General features: G+C 48.5%; 2 protein-coding genes across 2 annotated transcripts in view; both read left to right on the forward strand.

Moving 5' to 3' along the window:
• The first annotated feature begins 1,313 nt into the window (after window positions 1-1,313).
• Window positions 1,314-10,780, forward strand: LOC121343819 (ER degradation-enhancing alpha-mannosidase-like protein 2). Its single transcript, XM_041419307.1, has 11 exons — window positions 1,314-1,522; window positions 1,590-1,700; window positions 1,779-1,818; window positions 2,178-2,283; window positions 3,325-3,450; window positions 4,099-4,310; window positions 5,471-5,612; window positions 5,887-6,011; window positions 6,774-6,918; window positions 7,955-8,076; window positions 8,987-10,780. The coding sequence occupies exons 1-11, from the start codon at window positions 1,425-1,427 to the stop codon at window positions 9,476-9,478; spliced, it is 1,719 nt and encodes a 572-aa protein (XP_041275241.1). The 5' UTR covers window positions 1,314-1,424; the 3' UTR covers window positions 9,479-10,780.
• Window positions 10,781-11,782: 1,002 nt separating this feature from the next.
• Window positions 11,783-15,576, forward strand: part of LOC121343844 (transient receptor potential cation channel subfamily C member 4 associated protein) — a 36,159-nt gene continuing 32,365 nt past the window's right edge. The window contains exon 1 of the mRNA XM_041419350.1: window positions 11,783-11,994. Coding sequence (XP_041275284.1) covers window positions 11,857-11,994 — 138 coding nt within the window. The 5' untranslated portion in view covers window positions 11,783-11,856. The remainder of the gene's footprint in view (window positions 11,995-15,576) is intronic.

Consider the following 15,576-nt stretch of genomic DNA (forward strand, 5'->3'; position numbering starts at 1 on the left):
ATTTCTTTGTTACAGAGCATTTTAAAAACTTTCTAGCCAACAGCACATGGCTAAAGCTCACAGACAATTGTTCTAGGCAGTCACTAAAAGCACACCTACACCTGCTGCACACAATGCTGGCTTGTTTGCCTTCTATTAACAATACACAATACTTCATTAAGCTTAAAACCTTCTACTATCTTGCTAAGCATATTTTCCTGCAGTCCTAAGATCTATCTTAGCCAAGCCTAAAACTCAAGCTATTCTTTAATGTTCTTGCTTGCTGTACTGTTGTAACTTTTTCTACATTCTAACTCTGCAGCTGCAGCTAGCTCTGTGTTTGTTTGCTCTTTCTGTTTCTAAGGCCTGCTTTCCCAGCTTTCTAAAAGTCTTTTTACCTTTACTAATTCCCACACAGTCCATTTGCATACAGGAGTCAACTGTCCAGTTAATAGCTTCAAATGATGACATTTCATCCCCCTTGCTTGCTTGCCCGCCCTCCTCTTCTCACGTTGTTGATGCTTTGGGCCTGAAGTTTGAAGAGCTTGTCCTTGAGTCTCCAGCTAGAACAGGAGTGTTTTGTGAAAAGATCCTAGTAACATTAATATGAAGCTAAAAGCTGCACACCAAAACTGAACAGAAAAACTTAAAACCCAAGGTCCCAGGTTTCCAAAGCAGGTCCTACTCCCTCACACAAACCTGACGAGGAGCTGGGTTTGAACACGGGCAGAAACAGGTGAGGAAGGTTTGTCAGGAGATGCTGACAGGCCGGCAGTGCTCCAGGTGCCTCACACACATCCTGGGCATTTCCAGCCCAGCTCCCGACAGGAACCGCACGGCACCACGGCCCCTTCCCGGGACCTCATTTCGATGGGAGCGCCACGGCACTCGTCATCTTTATTTTGGGTCTTGACAGCAGCACCTAAAGCGCCGCCGTGCCCTGCCCGCTCAGCTCCTTCCTGCCACCACGACGGCGAGTTGCAGCCTCCGGAGAGGTACCGCAGGAACCTTCCGCTTCTCTGCGAGCAGTCCCGGAGATAATTCCCTCAGTGAGGGCCCCACAGCCCGGCCGAGGCGGCAGCAACACCCCAAAACCCACCCGAGCATCACCGCGCGTCCCGCACGCCCCGGACGCGGCATCACCGCCCGGAGCGCTTCCGCCGGCGCGTGCGCCGAGCGCTCGCCACTCCCATTGGCTGGAGGGGGCGGTGGGGCGAGGCCGGAAGAAGGGAAGAATCGTCCATTGGCTGGAAGGAGGGGTGGGGCGGGGCCGGGAGGGCTGAAGGCCTCTGCCATTGGCTGGAGAGGGAGGAGGGGCGTGGCCAGGGCTGAGGCGGCCGTGAGGGCGCTCGGGGCAGGGGGAGCGGGAGCCGCGTCCCGGTGAGGGGCTCGGCAGGTCCCGGGTCCCGGTGAAGGACGCGGCCGTGCGGGGCCCCGGCGCGGCCATGCGGCGCTTCCTCGGCCCGCTGCTGTGCCTCTTGGCGCTCCGGCTCCCGGCGGGCGGCGGCGCGGCCGCCCGCGGGCTGGACGTGGCTTCCTACCGGTGAGTACGGAGCGGGCGGTGCGGGGCCCACCCGGGCCGGGGCTGAGCGCGCCTGCTTGTGCCGCAGGGAGCGGGTGCGTGCCATGTTCTACCACGCCTACGAGCACTACCTGGAGAGCGCCTTCCCTTACGACGAGCTGCGGCCGCTGACGTGCGACGGGCAGGACACCTGGGGCAGGTAAGGGCTGCTCCCGGGGCGGGGTGGGGATGGGCCGCCCCCCTCCGCCGGGTCTCACCTCGCTTCTCTGCTCCGCAGCTTCTCCCTGACCCTGATCGACGCCCTGGACACGCTGCTGGTGAGTAGGAGCCAGCCCTGAGTGCCCGCAGCCTGCTCAAGGCCCCTGTGTGCCACCTGTACACCTGGATTTTATGTGGTTGTGCCAAAAGTCGGTTGTTCATTGACCTGAGAATTTTCCATTTCCCTTTGCATCACCCCTGGGAGGGGCGGCAGAGCGCCCCTTTCCTGACATCCTCTGGAGTAAAGATCTATTGTGTGAAAAAAGCTTTTTGAAACAAAATGGAACCGTCAATTTTTTAGTAATATCTGTAGGTAATAATTTCACAAAATAGCAAAACCAACTAAAATCAGCCCCAAATATTGAGCTGCTCTTTGTTTTTCCATGAAGTCTAAGCCTGATTCCCTGTTTCCCTGCAGATCTTGGGAAATGTTTCTGAGTTCCAGCGAGTTGTCAGCGTGCTGCAGGAGGGGGTGGACTTCGATATTGATGTCAATGCATCTGTCTTTGAAACAAACATTCGAGGTGAGCTGGGGTTTTCTGGGGGGTCTGTGTTGGGTTTCCTTCCTGTACAAGTCTCAGAGGTCGTGGTGAGCAGGTGGTTGGAGGAATTTGGGATGCACAGTAAGAGGACCCATAAACAGAGAGAAAAGCCACAAACAAACGTCACTTCCTTTCAGTCTTTGCACATCCCTTTTTGCTTCCTGTCTCAACACAAGCAGAAGTAGATGTGGCACTTTCAGTATTTTTGTGTGAGGTTTTTAGCTTTGGAATAAATATATTTTTCACTGCAAGCATACAGATTTTATCTTGTCATTTGTGTGCTGTTTTGGAGTAGAGGTTATCAATTTCTTGAATTATTCTTTTTTTTTTTTCCTTCAGAATCACAAAGGCCTTTGGAGTCTTGCACCTTGAATGCCTGACTGCTTCAGTGCCATCTAGCTAAAAAACACAGTATTTTTTCAAATATAGTGGTTTTTAAAACTGTTAGTTATGCAAAACTGTTAGTTATGCTTTCGTTGTTTGTCCTGCCAGATATTGCTGTGCCAATTTTTGCAGCAGTGTAATTTCTCTGTGGTTGTTATGTGACCACAGACAAGCCTCTGCAATAACTAATAATAGCTAATATAGCTGTATTAGCTATGTAAGTAATAGCTCACAGCTGCTGTCACATGGAAATTCTTGGTTCTTCCTAGAAAAAAAGAAATATATCATAGAATCTGAGAGTGGTTTGGGTGGGAAAGGACCTTAAAGATCATCCATTCCCCCCCTGCCATGGCAGGGACACCTTCCACTGTCCCAGGGTGCTCCAAGCCCTGTCCAGCCTGGCCTTGGGCACTGCCAGGGATCCAGGGACAGCCACAGCTGCTCTGGGCGCCCTCCCAGGGAGAATTCCTTCCCAATATCCCATGTAACCCTGCCCTCTGGCAGTTTAAAGCCATCACCCCTTGTCCTGTCACTCCACACGTTTCTGCTGCCCTGCAAACAAGCAGCAAGAAACAAATCATTCTTCTCTGAACTCATTCCTCCCCACATGGTGTAATGGATTCTGATGTGTCCTTGCAGTGGTGGGAGGGCTCCTCTCTGCTCACCTGCTCTCCAGGAAGGCTGGGGTTGAAGTGGAAGCAGGCTGGCCGTGCTCGGGACCTCTCCTGAGGATGGCTGAGGAAGCAGCTCGCAAACTGCTGCCAGGTGAGCCCTGTCTGCTGTGTGGCACTGTGCTGGGGATCAGGAGGTGCTTGTGATGGGAGATGCACTGCTGGATGAGCCAGCTCAAAAGCCAGTCCTGTGGTCCCTGGGCTCCAAGCTCAGTGCTCCAGGTTTAATTTGTAGGGAAGATGTTTTTGTATGTGTGCATGCCAAGTGCTGTGTGTGCTTAACACATCGGTCTACTTGCTGAGGGGAAATATATTTAATATAAATAATAAATAAAGGCTGAGAGACAGCAGTTTGTAAAGACAAGAAGATGCTCCCTCATGTGCTCTTTGTGGGCTGCAGCTGGGCTGTGTGCACCCATGGGGTGATCACAGCCTCACTGTTTGCACTTTGCTGGCCAGGTGTTTAGTGACCACCTTGCTTGTGCTGTAAAAAAATGTGGGGATGCAATCTGCTGCTCTGGCAAGGTGGAAGAGATCCCCAGGCCCTTCCCAGGACTGTGTGTACCTTGGCATACCCTCTCTGACCCTCCCAGGATCCCACTCACGATCTCATTTTGTTCTCTGCAGTTACTCCAGCACCCCTTCCTGCCCATGTGCAGCGGGATGTGAGGCACATGTTTGCCTGAGAGTCTGTTAAACACAGCACTGAGCACTTCTGTCACCCCAAAATCCTGTGTTTCAGCTTTCCAGACCCCAACTGGGATGCCCTATGGCACAGTGAACCTGCTGCATGGAGTCAACCCTGGGGAGACCCCAGTCACCTGTACTGCTGGAATTGGCACCTTTATAGTGGAGTTTGCCACCTTAAGCCACCTCACTGGTGACCCCGTGTTCGAGGACGTTGCCAGGAAGGCTTTGAAGGCACTGTGGAAAAATCGCTCGGATATTGGGCTGGTGAGTGAGGAATGGACTTGGGATGTGCTGTAGCTTTGTGGATGCAGTTCTAGGCATGAAAAAGCATCAACAGAGAGGAGACAGAGTTGGATAAATAACCACAGTGCTCCTAACTGGACAGAAGGCTCGTGTTTGACATTGTTGCTGAGCACCTGCAGCATCCACATCCCTGCCTTAGTGCAGCAGCCCAACATTATCCCATTGTTCTGGCCCACACCAGATGTGGCTGGGAGACAAATGCCTCCTGCTGGGTGCTGCAGCTCTTGTGGCAGCAGCTGTAGCAGATTAAATGAAAGGTCTGTCTGATGCCTGGTGGGACAAAGGCCTAGGGAACAGAACAGGAGTAAACTGCACTGAGATATTACCAGCCTGTACAGCTCTGGGGTCCAGGAATACCCAGAGCTGGGAGGATTATCTCTGTGTTCACTGTCTCCTGCTCTTTTCTATTGCTGCTTTTTCAACCTCTGTGAAGTGTTGGTGTTGCATAAGTGAACTGAAACAGATTTATTTATACTCTGTGTTTACTGCCACAAATTATCCACAGGCTGTATGAAGAAATGTTTCCCTTTGTTTGATTTAGGATTTGTTTATTTTTGATTTATACCCCAAATCCTCGATCATTGATGGCTTATTTCATGTTTGCTAAGAAAGACATGATTGTTTATTTCATTCTCCATCAGCTGGGTTTGTTCACAGGCTGAGGAGTGCCACAATCTATTTAAATATTAACATGGCAGCTCTTGTGCCTTTGACATTCTTGGCCTCTGGCTCTGTATCTGCACCTCTCCATCCTTCTCTACTTATTTCTAAGATCAGAATTAGGACCAGACACTTCATGTTGAAATTGTGCATTTTTACAGTAGCATTATAATGTGTTGTTTTGGCCAGTGAAGCGTTGATATTGGAAGCATAAAATGTTTATTAGATATATAAAATACGTTATCAGCATGAAAATTGTATTTTCTGCAGTTTGCATATAAGCATAACAGTTGTATTTTCTACAGTTTGTATTTCTCTGATGCTGATTTATGTGTCCTGTAATGGAGAAAATGCTGGTTAGAAGGGACATTGTGTATCTGTGAAACTGATGGTCTGAAAAAAGGACCAGGATTTCTTGTGTCACCTTAAGCCCCTCTCTCCTTGTCCTTCACTCCTTCCAGGTGGGGAACCACATTGATGTGATCACTGCCAAGTGGGTGGCCCAGGATGCTGGGATTGGGGCAGGGGTGGACTCCTACTTTGAGTACCTGGTTAAAGGAGCCATCCTCCTGCAGGACAAGGAGCTGATGTCCATGTTTTTAGGTGAGTGTTTGTTTCCTGTGGAAAGGGGCCCAGCACCTGTGGCAGGAGGAGATGAAGGATCTAATGGGGAATATTCAAGACTGTTCTGAAGGCTTTGCTGTAATTCTTTTGAACTGCCTGTGATAACAGAGTTACCAAAGTGAGCACCCTGAGAAGTCATTGACTGTGGCTCCTGTGAAAAAGTGGCTTCTCTCATTCTTAAAAATAAGCTTTTTTTTTTGCTTTTTTTTCTTTCTGTTACAGATGGCTTACCTACCCATCTGTTTCTTTACAGAATATAACAAAGCTATCAAGAATTACACCAAGTTTGATGACTGGTACCTGTGGGTTCAGATGTACAAAGGAACAGTGTCCATGCCTGTGTTCCAGTCCCTGGAGGCCTATTGGCCAGGCCTGCAGGTAAGAGCTGTCATACCAGCAGCATCTGGTGATTCTGTTCATCTGTCAGGGGCTGTTCTTCAAGAAAAAAGTTACAAATATAACCCTTATCTGTGCAGGTTTAAAAGTTTGGTTTGATCTCTGGTGAAATCTGCAGTAGTCTGAGCCTATAGAAGGTGATGTTGAAGAAAATGTTGATTTTATCTACAGTCTCCCATTCAGCATGATGGGAGGGCACTTCTGTGGTAGCAAACTCCACTGACAGTGGTCCCATAATCCAAATGAGAATGTGAGGAACGAGAAATTCACACCTCTTTTTCTGTCACCTCACAAATGTTTCATTTCTGTGAATATTTTCCCATCAAGAGCTTTGCTTTCTCATCAGTCTTCTTGTTTGGACTGAGACTTTGTTTCCCTAACTAAGAGATTGGATGTTGTGACTGACTAAACATTTGACTGAAGAAACACAGCCTTTAAAAAAAATCAGAGTCTGAGATTGGATGCTGTGATTGACTAAACATTTGACTGAAGAAACACAGCCTTTAAAAAAAATCAGAGTCTTCATATTATTTCAGGTGTGGGAATGGGATCCACCAGAAAAGCAGCATTTTCAGTCTTACCTGTTCTTAAGGCATTGTGCCCAATATCAGCTACACCACTCAGACCTGCTGAAATACCCATTTCTGTCACTGGGTATTTCTTTGCCTAGAGCAGTGCTATTGCATCAATTCCTGTGCTGGTTTCTCTTCACTCCCATGTTTCTTTGCTGTTCCTGTCTCTCAGAGCCTCATTGGGGATGTGGATAATGCCATGCGCACCTTCCTCAACTATTACACGGTCTGGAAGCAGTTTGGGGGCCTGCCTGAGTTCTACAACATTCCCCAGGGATACACAGTGGACAAGAGGGAAGGATATCCACTCAGGCCTGGTAAACAGAATTGAAATTCAAAGGGACATGAACTCCAGCTTTAGCTCTGGTTGGAAGATCAAATATTAGCAACACCACAGTTTCCTGCCCAGTTCTGCTCTGACTCGGTTCCTGCAGGGATTTAAGCTGGGATTTCCAGAGTTAAAGCTGCACATTTTGTTTTCCCACACTCACAAAGACAGGAAGGAAACAGGAAGCAAACCATAGTGTTAATATAGACATGTGGCCTGCTAATGAATTGTGTTCACAGTGTGGGATTTGACATGTTTAAGTGTTAGATTGTCTGGCACGGGGTGCTTCAGTCATGTGAAATGTTAAAGGACTGCTTGTGTCCTTTACATTTAGGAAGTGAAAGTGACCATGAATAGGCTGTTCCAGTTCTGCATCTAGGAGGGATTCTGTGTTGTCTGTGATACTGTAAGGAAATTATCTCTCTTTTTTTTTCTCATTTTTTACAACTGTGACCAAAAAAAAATTTAACCTGATTAGTGGGCCCATAAAGGTAAATGAGAATAATTAACTTCCTTTTGGTCTGAGTGTTCAGGTGACATCCACACTGGACAAATCTACCAAAAATACCCATCAGCCCTAACTATCAAAGGTGTTTAAGCAGAAAGACCTGTTCCTTTAGTAAGTAAACACAGATGGTGCTTATGTTGTCTTTATAGAGTATTTCCACTCAGAGTTTAAAAACTCTGTTGTGAGGATTGAATTTCTAGTTTGTAATCCTTTCCAGAAGTTTTTTTTTTTAACTTTGACAACTGAGTATTAATCTTTTTGTCTCTTGCTTCTCTCCCACTCGCTGAATGTGGGAGGGAGCATTAGTCACTCTCACCTGAGCTGCTGCAGGCTGCTTAGAGGGAATTTCTTTGTAGCACATCCTTAGGAAAAGGAGAATCTGTGCTTGGAGCCAGGCAAGCCAGGCTGTTCACCTGATTATGCTGAAGGATTTTTAAATTGGTTCAAGGAGTAGCTCATCTTCTCTGTGTGGATGGTTTGATAGTCTTTGTGCTGGCAATGTTTGGGTGTTTTGCAGAGCTGATTGAGAGCGCCATGTACCTGTACCGTGCCACGAGAGACCCCACGCTGCTGGAGCTGGGGAGAGACGCCGTGGAGTCCATAGAGAAAATCAGCAAGGTGGACTGTGGCTTTGCAACTGTGAGTGCTAAATCATCTGCCATGGCAGCTGAAAGGCTGCTAAAAATCAGCTTTCAGAAGGTGTTCTCATGAGTGATGTTTTGTCATTGATTCAAGCAATCATTTTGGGCAAAACATTACTTTTTTCCAACAAACCCCTTGTATTTCTCTGTGAAGCTGCTCTGGTAATTGCTGGTCTTGTTTCTGGTTGTAGCTTCCTCACAGTGGGCCAAATTCTTTCATGGGCCCAAAACATGGGAAAGCACCAGAAGCTTCTCCTGCATTTCTAGTAGGTGTTGCAGCTGAGCAGGAAGGCTCTTGTGCAGGCTGCTCCTGCCAGGTGTGTGATTCTGCCTTCCCACTATGCCTTGAAAATGTGGTCAAGCACACAAGAAGTGCAGTGAGTGATTTATATAAAGTAATTTAATAGAGGATTTCAAACATGCTATCAAGCTCTATTTTACAAGAAACTCCTTAAAAATAGTGGGAGTAAGTAGGTAAAAGCCTTATGATTTTTTTTTTCTTCAGTGGAGAAATTATGGGAATCTCTTCCCCTTGCCCAAACTGAACTGAGGGTGAATTTAAATGTTAGGAAGAAATTTTTCCCTGTGTGGGTGCTGAGGCCCTGGCACAGGGTGCCCAGAGCAGCTGGGGCTGCCCCTGGATCCCTGGCAGTGCCCAAGGCCAGGCTGGACAGGGCTTGGAGCACCCTGGGACAGTGGAAGGTGTCCCTGCCATGGCAGGGGTGGAATGGGATGAGCTTTAAGGTCTTTTCCAACCCAAGCCATTCCATGATAAGATACAGGGTGAGTTGGTGTCATACTGTGCTGCTTAACTGAAATGAATTCCAAGTTGGTTTTATTTTTCTCCCTAAATTCATAACTTCCTGAATTCAATGTAACTGTAACCCACTCTGTGTGCTCTCTTGTAGATCAAAGACTTGAGGGACCACAGGCTGGATAACCGCATGGAATCCTTCTTCTTGGCTGAAACAATCAAATACCTGTACCTGCTGTTTGACCCAGACAACTTCATCCACAATGATGGCTCAGACTTCGATGTGGTGGTCACACCGTTTGGGGAATGTGTCCTGAATGCTGGAGGGTACATCTTCAACACCGAGGCTCATCCCATCGACCCCGCAGCCCTGCACTGCTGTAGGAAGCGCAAAGAAGAGCAGTGGGAGGTGGAAGACTTGATGAGGGAATTCTACTCACGGAAGAAAACCAAGAAATTCACTTTAAAAAGAGCTCCTGACCGTGGTGAAGGGGAAAACGCAAAAGACCCTGAAGATGCCTCTTCAGAGACAGCTGGAGAGAAGAGAAACTCTAAGAAAAGCTCACACTCCCTCCTGAGCTGCCCCAGTCAATCTTTTAACTCCAAGCTTGCAGTACTGGGACAGGTCTTCCTGGATAACACCTGATCCTCTTTGCATCATCAGTTTAAATTATTGAACTCATTTCAGATTCTGGGAATATATTTTTATAGTTTCATAATGGAAAGTGTGGTACCTCACAATGTGAATTCTATCATGAAGTGAAACAACTTCCCATTAAATTCTGCTACTGCTCCTTTCTAAACCATGACTCAGATACCAGCTGTTAATGCTGCTGAGCTGCTGATCTCAAAGCAGTTGGTTGCCTGAATATCAAACAGGTGTCCAGAAAAAGAAAGGTCTGCATGTTAAATGTAGCTTTTTATTGCATTTTGTGAGTCTTACAGGCGTACAGAAAGATGCTAGCTTACTTTGTTCTGCAACAATGAGCCTGAGTTTCTTGTCATAAGGGGAAAAGCAGGAATTGCTGTAGCTTTACTACAACTCCGTGTGCTCCATCTTTTACTTCTGTCCACTTTATAATGTCTAGTTCATATTGAAAAATTGCTGCCCAGTGGAGAAAACCTATTTATTTTGAGTTGAAGGCTCAGATTTGTAGCTGTGACTGTTCTGCTGGGCATGAAGGATGGTGTGGTAGGAGAGGAGCACTTGGAACATGTCCTTGTTTCAGATCAGTGTGGGTCAGTACCTCCTGCCTGAAAACCACTTTTGTAAATGTCCAGGTAATGTCTGGACAAAAAACTGAACTGGAGGGTGGAGTAGGAAATGTTTGATTCCACAGTGTAGCTTGCTTTCCTTTTAAAGAATGCTTCTCTCTTATTTCCCCATTTCCTTCCTGTTTCTAACTTCCCTTTGGTCCCCACGTATTTCACTGTACCTCAGTCGGCGCAGCCACCCCCAGGGTGCCCCAGCTGAGCTGAACACCAGCCATGCACAAGGCTTGGGTGGAAGGGGGCTGAGCCCAGCCTCAAATTGCAGCTGAACTGATGTTCAGGAACCCCTCAGTGTTCAGCTCACTTGGTACATCCAAACCTTTAAATGTATTGTTAGTGTCTTTGCAACAGCTCTGTGCAGTGACCAGGAAAGGAGGAATCAGTGTGGCCAAGGTTTTCTTTCTAAAGGAAAAACCAAAAGCAGGCCAGAAAAGTGATGGAGTTTCTTCAAGCCTGCTGGAAAGTGAAGAGTCTGGAGCAAGCTACACACAAGCTACAGTTACTTGAGTTATTTGAGAGGTACAGGATAAATAAATCCCTGTGAGCAGGGAAATACTTAAATACAGCTGGACCAGTGCCCACTCTGTGCTGCTGTGTGGTTGTCTTGAGAAAGTAATTTTTGTTGTTTTGACCTGTACTAGTGCTGTAAAGTTAAATAAAATTTGCATTTTATCCTTCGGGGTAGAAATCCTGTTGCCATTGTGAATGAGCTATGGTAAGACACACTTTCAGTGTTGGACAGGCATATTGAAAGGACTGGTAAGCCACAGAGCTTTTGGTTGTGTCCTTTCCCATGGCAGCTGGGACAGTGCAGGAATTCTGCATTGACACAGCCCTTGCAGCCCTTCTGAGACCGGAGCACCCAAAACCAGGCATTGTTGGACAACAATGAAGCTCTTGTTAGTGGCTCCTTGTTGTCACCGTAGGTTGTCTTTTTATTTTCCAGCTGTTCACATTTCATGCAGTCTTTATGGTTTAATCTGCAGAAAACAAACCCCAGGCCTTCTCCAACAGCTTTGCTCAGTGCTGGGCCAGGTCCTGAATCTCAGCATTGTCCCAGCTGTGAGGCAGAGGAAAATAAAGGGACAGGGCAGGTCTCCAACTCTTACGATCCCTCCTGACCAGGGCATTTGGTACCCTCATCCAGGAACTTCCAGCAGCAGAACCAAGGAGCTGTAGGCTGGGGAGATGAAGTTGCTCCTCAGCAGGGCTGGAGCTGAGAGAACTCATCTGTGCATGGCTACCGTAATTAGCTGGATCTTGATTAGATTCCCACATTTGTCTGAGTAGGAAGGCACCCACACAGATGATCAAGTCCAGCTCCAAGTCAACGACCCAGACAAGAACTGAAACTTTGGTATTATGACCAACTGAGCTAATCTCGGATTAGGGCTCTGGGCTGGGTGACTCAGAACACCACAAACAGCCTCAACTGTTCCTTGTTCCAGCGCTGTTCCATCTCACAAAGCTTTTAACAAAAACGAGCTGTGATCTGAGTTCTTGGTGAGCTTTTCCTTAAACGGAAAACGGCGTGGCTGGGCCTCGCTGAGGGAAGCACAGGTACCCCGGTGGACACGGAGGCACGCGGCTGGAAACGGGCGGGCGGCACGGCGCGGACAGGCCGCGGCCCCCGTCGCTCCCTCCCACCCGGCGGGCGCCCCTTCCGGCCGCCATGTTGGCGCGTCCCGCGGCTGCGCACGGCGGAGCGGGCCGAGGGGAGGGCTGCCTGTTTGTGTCCCCAGCGCGGAGGCCATGGCGGCCGTGGCGGGGGCCGGCACGGGGCCCGGCTCCGGCTCCGGCTCCGGCAGGGCCCGCGCCGCCACCACCAACATCCTGGCACAGCTGCGGCACGGGCAGCTCAGCGGCCGCGGGCTGACCCGCGGGGCGCAGGTAACGCGCTGCGGGCCGCCCGTGGGACCTGGGCCGGGCGGGCGACGCGGGGAGGCCGCGGGGCCGGTGGGACCGGGGGGTTTGGGGCCGGGGGTGCGGCGCCTCCTGCCCGGGCCTCCGGCGGGGCTGCGCTGCCCGGCTGGCCTAGCGGGGCCTGCTCGGGGAGAACGGCCGCTCCCAGCCCGGGCTCGGCGCTCCGGAGCTCCCCGGAGGTGCTCGGGCTTTGCCCCGGTCCCGGGGGGGCGGCACAAGGGTGCCCCGGTGCCTTCGGGCTCCGTGCGCCGCCTCGCCGGCCGCAGCCGGGCTCGGGGAGCACCGAGGAGCAGCACAGGCGTTTGCCCAGCCGTTCTCCGCCTCTTCGGTCGGTGTGGCCTTCCCTGCAAAGAAAGGAAGCTGTGCCTGGGACTGTAACAATGCAGCATCGAAATTTAAACGTATTTCCTGGACAAAGGCAGCCTCGTGGTATTAGGGCTTAGGAGACATTTTAGCTCTGTAACGCAGGTGGTTTTATGAGAAACTGCTCTAGTCTGTTTCTTGTTTGTCATCTTTTCCAGTTGATGATGCTGGGAAATACCAAGGAATGAAATCAGTTCCTTACCCCGGGCCTGTGCCTGTCGTGTGCTGATACTGGTTTTTTTGCATAATCTGCTCAAGGATAATAGACTATTAATTTATTTTTGTGGAGAATAATTGGCATTTTTCTTGCAGATTAAATGCAGAATGCTGCAAAGACTTGGAAAATGAAACATGAGGTACAGAACTTGCATTCAGGTGCTGGTTTATTGAGCTGAAATATTATAAGAGAGGTCAGATGGAATTAAAAAATGGCATTTCTCTTATTTACCAGTGCAGAAAACAGTATTTTTCTTGATAAACAAGGATTCTGAGCAATTATTAAGAGAAGATTTATTTGATGCCTTTTCAGGGCTACCTAAAAACAGAGGCCAGACAAAATTAGGGAATAAAAGGCAGTTCTATTTATTGAAGGGCCTTCAGGTACATTTTGGGCAGACAGAGCCCCCCAGGTCCCCCCAAAAAATGGACCACAGGTCCATGGTTTTCACACTTTTATAAGTTTGGCCCATTTGCATATTGGGGGTTCATCTTCCAATTACAGCTCCAGGTAATGAAGTCATTTACCCCAAGTTTGCTCCCCCCAACTCACTTTTGTTTCCATCTCTGGGCCCTGAGGCAGTGAGGTGTCCTTGATTGCCAGCCTGGAAATGAATTGTTGTGTCTGCCCAAACTGGGAAAGCAGCAGCTCACACTGTGAATGGAGTTTTAGAGTTGTGCACTAAAGAACTGCAGGGTTACAAATACATGGAAAATATACTAGCTAAAATCCTAAGGCATCATGTTCATCATGAATGCCCGTGCCTCGTTCTGTAGCAGAGAGGTAAAAGAGCAGGTGTTTTTTTACAGCTCTTTTGTCTTTATTTTGCTGCTTCCTCAGGTGCTAGTTTGGTTAATCCTTAAGCAGAGCCAGTAGTTTGCATCAAGATAAACCTGTATTGACTCTTCTCCTTGGGATTGTTTTAGGAGTGCATTTTCTGCAGCAGGTGGACAAACTTTGTCTCACTGCCTTACCTGTCCACCTCTGCACTCTTTCTTTCATGCACCTCCTCAGCCACTGCAGTTTCAGTCAGGTAAACCTGTACCAACCTTATGCACCTCTGTTGTCTGTAGAATGGTGCTTCCACCTCTGGGCTTTGGTTTGCTTGAAGAATGCAGTGCTACTGTTTTCATTTTGGGCTTTTAAGGTTTTATAGCAATCAGGGAAACCTCTGCTGGTTGCATGCTCCTTATAATGCCCAAAATTGAGGTGGGGTTTTTGTTTCTGGGGTTTGGTTTGGTTTTGCTTGAAAAATTTTGGCATCCATGTGCTGCCCGAAAGTTAAAGCTTGGACACACAGAGCTCCCATAATTTCATAAATGCTATGGGAGGGTATTTTAAATCATTTTGTGTAAGAGCATGGAGTGACAGGACAAGGGGTAATGGTTTCAAATTGACAGAGGGCAGGGTTAGATGGGATATTGGGAAGAAATTCTTCCCTGTGAGGGTGCTGAGGCCCTGGCACAGGGTGCCCAGAGAAGCTGTGGCTGCCCCTGGATCCCTGGAAATGTCCCGTGCCAGGTTGGACAGGGCTTGGGGAATGGTGGATATGTGTCTCTGCACATGGCAGGGGATGGGATGGGATGGGCTTTAGGGTCCCCCCCAATCCAAACCATTCTGTGGTACACTTCAGCTAAGGCAGGGGGGACAACAACTCCCTGAATCATTTTGAACTTTATGAATTTCGTGTCTCTTTACTTTCACCTTGAATCACTTTTTTGTTCGTAGAAGATCTAAGTATAAAACACTTTGATGTAACTTTTAGAGAAGCACAACGCAGTTTTTGGCTGCTCTCTTTTTTTTTTAAGTCCTGTTTTTTATCAAAACATGCCCAGTTTTCCTGCAGTTGACTCCTCAGTGGCAGCGTGGGAGCCCTTGCTTACATTTCTCAACTGATTTGCTCCTGCAGAGCCTGAGAGCGGGTCAGGTTGCTGTTTTGGGGTGTAGAGCAAGTCATGAGTGTCCTTGAAGCACTTCCTAGCTGTGTTTTGGAAGGAAGTTTTGGGTCATGTGCTGCCTGGACTGCACTGCTGGTGTCCTGTAGGGAGGGGAAGCCCTTCTCAAGATGTTAATTCAGGGAGACTGGGGAGCACAGTTCCGTGCTGGGGTGCCTGCCATGGGCAGCAGTGCCATTTAGCCCTGAACAAAGCTTTGTGTACTATTCTTAGGTGATCTCAAGGTCCATTTTTGTATGAGGAAAGTAGGGGCTTAGCTGTGAGCTGGGAAGGATCATTATTGATAGACCTGCATCTAAAAGTTCATCACTTGGATCTTACAAGGACATAGAAGCGTTTTTGACAGCAACAGCCCCCTGAATATCTGGCAGTTTTGAGATCAGCTGAGGCTCTGAAATCTGCATCCCTGCATGTTCCTGCTGTGCTCACCTACCCAGAGCCCTTGGCTTCCTTGCCAGTTGGTGTCTTGCTTTATTATTAATAATAAATTATTCAGAGAAGGGCAACAGAGCTGGAGAGTCAGTCATATGAGGAGTGGCTGAGGGAGCTGGGAAAGGGGCTCAGCCTGGAGAAAAGGAGGCTCAGAGGGAAATTCTGGCTCTCCACAACTCCCTGAAAGGAGGGGACAGGCAGGGGGGTCATGCTTTGCTCCTGGGAACAGGGACAGGAGGAGAGGAAACAGCCCCAAGCTGTGCCAGGGGAGGGTCAGGTTGGACAACAAGAGGAATTTCTTCCTGGAAAGGATGGTTCAGGCATTGTCAGGGTCTGCCCAGGGAGATGGTGGAGTCCCCATCCCTGGAGATTCTAAGAAACAATGGACATGGCACTCAGTGCTCTGGGCTGGGTGATAGGGTGGGGATCAGTCACAGGACTCTTGGTCTTGGAGGTCTTTTCCAATCTAAATGATTCTGTGATAAGAAGTTGATTAGCTAAAGCAGATTTCAGTAGATACTGCCATTATTTGTTCCTATATCCATTTTACCCATATTGCTGGCATCAGCTGCTGCCCTGCAC

Source organism: Onychostruthus taczanowskii, unplaced genomic scaffold, assembly GCF_017590055.1.
Source record: "Onychostruthus taczanowskii isolate IOZ18803 unplaced genomic scaffold, ASM1759005v1 scaffold60, whole genome shotgun sequence".
NCBI lineage: Eukaryota > Metazoa > Chordata > Aves > Passeriformes > Passeridae > Onychostruthus > Onychostruthus taczanowskii.